Source organism: Halyomorpha halys, unplaced genomic scaffold, assembly GCF_000696795.3.
Source record: "Halyomorpha halys isolate HHAL.00 unplaced genomic scaffold, Hhal_1.1 Scaffold278.1, whole genome shotgun sequence".
In the NCBI taxonomy this organism is placed as follows: domain Eukaryota; kingdom Metazoa; phylum Arthropoda; class Insecta; order Hemiptera; family Pentatomidae; genus Halyomorpha; species Halyomorpha halys.
This window is the reverse complement of record NW_027109219.1, coordinates 279,041-283,099: the sequence shown is the minus strand read 5'-3', so window position 1 is coordinate 283,099 and position 4,059 is coordinate 279,041. Positions and strand designations below refer to the sequence as shown.

General features: G+C 29.3%; 1 protein-coding gene across 1 annotated transcript in view; it reads left to right on the top strand.

The window, feature by feature from the left end:
* Nucleotides 1–2,498, top strand: part of LOC106680691 (tRNA endonuclease ANKZF1) — a gene marked incomplete in the record, with an annotated part of 22,298 nt that extends 19,800 nt beyond the window's left edge. Inside the window, 1 exon segment of the mRNA XM_067047398.1 lies at nucleotides 2,300–2,498. Within this exon segment, the coding sequence (XP_066903499.1) occupies nucleotides 2,300–2,488 (189 nt within the window).
* Between the last annotated feature and the right edge of the window lie 1,561 nt (nucleotides 2,499–4,059).

Genomic DNA, 4,059 nt, shown 5'->3' with positions numbered 1-4,059 from the left:
CTCATCTGATGGGTTGGGAATTCCATTAAAATAACAATTGGCATGCGCAGTTGAAGGATAAGGTCTGCCTTAAATGTTGAGAGAAAAATTTATTTGAAATATTATTTTTAAAAATAAATTGTTTCAACATAAGGAGGCCCCTCACCTCCGGAATATTTTCTAGTAGGACCATATAGAATGGACAACTCACAAAACAAGATAAGTATTGCACCATAACCTTAAAGTACCACAGGTAGAAAAAGGTAATACTTGACCTGATTTATGTTTGTCTTTCCATACATTAAGCAACCACTAATTTATTATTTTTATTCTGTTTTAGAGAGATCGGAAAAAAAAAATTTGTTAGATCATCTGTAAATGATTTAATTAGTAATCTTACTGAATTATTTGTTTAATGATTATTTCATGATTGATTAAATAATTATTTTATCAAATAATTTTTTCTGAATTTATAATTTTGACAAAAAGAAGTTAATTTAAATTCATTTTAGACAGAAGTTGATAATTGTCACATAGTTTAGACCCGGGCAATGGCAGTTGCTACTGTGGCAGTAAAGTATCACTGTTTTAACATGACTGTTATTTTACTGCTACTACATGTACTGTTAACTATCATGCTAGACATAGTATTATAATACGGTCATTACAGGAACCACTGTTATGATAGCAAATATGAGATAGTTTACGCCTTTTTAATGGCTGCGCCTAAAGTAAATATGGTGTGGAAGTGCTAATACAAAATATGGGGGGGGGGAAACACCTTTATTTTAATAACAACACAATTTCATTTGATCTTATACTCTCAGCATAGTTTATTTCCTCTACAATGTTTCAATCCTCAGTCCATTATCAAGAAGACAACCTAAAATTTTCATATTACTCACATATAATCCCCTCATACATAACATAGTAATATTTCCTCTAACATATCTTATAATTGATTTCTCACATTCACTAAAATAGTTTTTTCCACTAGAGACTAATTGCCCTAGTCAACAATCTTTAACAAAAAACAAAAATATTCATCTTTTTCAGCAGAACTAGAGTTGAGTCTGATTAGACTCATGAACTGCTTTGTAAGATTTATCTTTTGGGTTTTCAAGGCGCTCTCAAGTCTCCCTCCAGTATACCGAGTTGAATTGGCTCTATCCAACCTCCCAAAGGCAATACCTCCTTGGTGTTTTCCTATTCCAAGTTCTTAAAATCAAAAAACCTACCTATATCCTTGATCACCTTACTCTTGTTCATCCATCCACTTACTAAACACCAGATCCCAACCGATTGATTTATATATGCCCTTCTCTAGAACCCCCTTCTTCAGCAAATCCTTTGTCATACGTGCAACCTCCTTCTGGAATTCTCTTCCCATCTCCATTTGCCAATTCTCATCTATTCTTTCCTTTAAACAACACCTATTTCTTCACTAATTTTATAACCAAACCTCTGTATCATTGTAAACAATATAGTTAAGCATATATTGATTAGCATTATAAACAGGAATTAAGCCAATATTCCAATGTAATTTCATTTTACTTACTGGAAACTTGTAAATGCTTGCCAGACAAAAATCTTAATGTATGAACTATGTATTTATTCTTAGGGGACATATCTCAGAATAAAATTATTTTTTCATTCATTCATATTAATATCATAAAAGTTTTCTTTAAAATTTTCCAAAATAGTTATCTACTTACAAAACTATATAGTTTTAGTGCATTATTATTAATTATAACAATTTTCTTCTTGACAAATTAAACTAATTTCCACTATTATCAACAAAACCTACCTTCAACAGGTTAGGGCTCTGTTATCACCTAATTACAGTGCTTAATTTATTTTATCATTTATTTGTTATGAATTTCATTAATACCTATTTATTTTTTACTTCTAAATTAACATTTTTTCAAATTCTATCATTATTCATATATATGGATTTTTATATAAATCAAGAAAATTGAATTATTTATCTCATATCTGACATTTTTAATTTATTCATCCTTTACGATTTTATTTATAATTTATTTAATATCTAAAAACATTTTATTGATATTTTCTAATTAACTACATCTTAATTTTACACAAAATATCAGAATAATGGTAGTTATAATCTGATTTAAAATTTATTCAATAATTAATATTTTCTGAAATAGAATTTGTTTCCAAAATGTTTCTTTTAAAATCCTTCTTAAAAATATTCAAAACTTAATTTTACTAATATTGACTTAATAATAATTTGTCAATTTTTTAAAAAAAAATTTCTTCACAATAATCACTTTTGTATTTCAATTATGTTTCCTAGAGAGCGCTGGCTGCAGAAAGGAGGGTCCTTTTGGCCGCTGGGAGACAAGGTGTTATCTCGCTATCTCGCTGTTACGACTGTGCGATTGACATCACTGGCAAAGTCCCCTTCGAGTACAGTGACAAACGCTTCTGCTCAATGGCATGCCTCAAGAAGCATAGAGCGAAAGAGAAGAAGCAACAAGCATAACGGATTCATTCTAGAGATCGAAAAGAAGACGGTTTTTGGACCAAATATTTATAATCTTTCTTACGATATCACTTACAATACTTATGTTTATTGTAATGATTTGGTTTTCTTTTATATATCTGTTTTTATTATGAAAATTTTTTATTATACCTTAGTTTTGAAGATATTACAGACTAAAGTGATTTTTTTTTTATGTGTGCATTATTAAATTATTTGTACATATTTTTTAGAAATAAATGTGTGATCAATAATTTTATAAAGATGATTTTTAATTTTCAAGTGTTAAGAAATATTTAATATTATGAACATGTAAATAAATTTTAAAAGTGATAATAAACTTTCAACATAAGTAGTCTTAAAAACTTTTAAATTTACTTTCCCTCAAAAATATTTTTCATAAGGAGAATAACAATATTTTCTTATGTTGTATTTTAAGAAATCTCAATTTATATCGTGACTGATTCCGGTATATTTGCCATTATCAGGCTGAAGTAACATTAGTTATTGCCAACAAATTAGCCCTCCATGTTCAGGCGATACACCTCTTGAAAAGATGTAAAATTTTTAAGAGGGGATGGTCAGGTGTGCGGTCAGTGGGTTAGTAATAACCCAAAAATGTGGAATTAATTTTTTTTTTTATCTGTGCTCATGTTTTGAACTAAATCTTAGGTCCTTATCAGGTCTAAAAACTATACGAGATAACAATCGTATTTTAATGAAAAATTAAAAAAATATTGGATTGTAAAGTTCATAGTGTTTTTTAATATTTCAATTTAATCCTCTCTGTGTTTATAAAATCATGTTTACTTGGTCAATAATGTTAACAAACTTTAAAAAAGGTTTAGTTAAGATGCCTTTATTCATCAGTTTCAACCGAGATTCCTTATCTTTAAGTGGTATTTTTCTTGCTCAAAATGGAAGAGAAAAAATTCATTTTCGTTATTTAATGATTTATTTCCGAAAAGGAAAATTCGCTGCACAGACAGTTAATAAAATTTGCAGTGTGTATGGCAATGATACCTTAAGAGAAAGCACCGTCTGAAAGTGGTCTGCTCGGTTCAGAACCGGAAATTTTAACTTGGAAGACGCAAAGCGCTTGGGGTCGTCTTTCAACTTTTGATGATCAAATTTAAGCATTGGTCACACACAACCCTCACTCTACGGCACAGGATATGGCAGAAACGCTAAACATATCTCATGCAAGTGTCTCAAATCATTGGGGGGCTGTGGGATATGTTTCTTGAAGTGATACTGGGTTCCTCACAATTATTAAAGTAAAAAGCAATAAATGTAACCTACAACAATTCACTTCTAACAATAAGTATGAATATTTTCATTTCCTTGACATTCTACTTCTTTTTCGTGTCTTTTTATTTCAAGTTTAGTTTCCTTGCTTACTTTCTTTACTAGCAGTAGTATTTATTATTCTTAAAGTACGAAAGTAAGTGCATTATTTAGTTCAAAGTTAAAATCTTGGACTGGTGCATCCAAAACCAAAGATGAATCAGTTTTTACAATTGATGGAAAAATTATTTATTGCAATATTGTTCAAAATATATTTCAGATGAAAG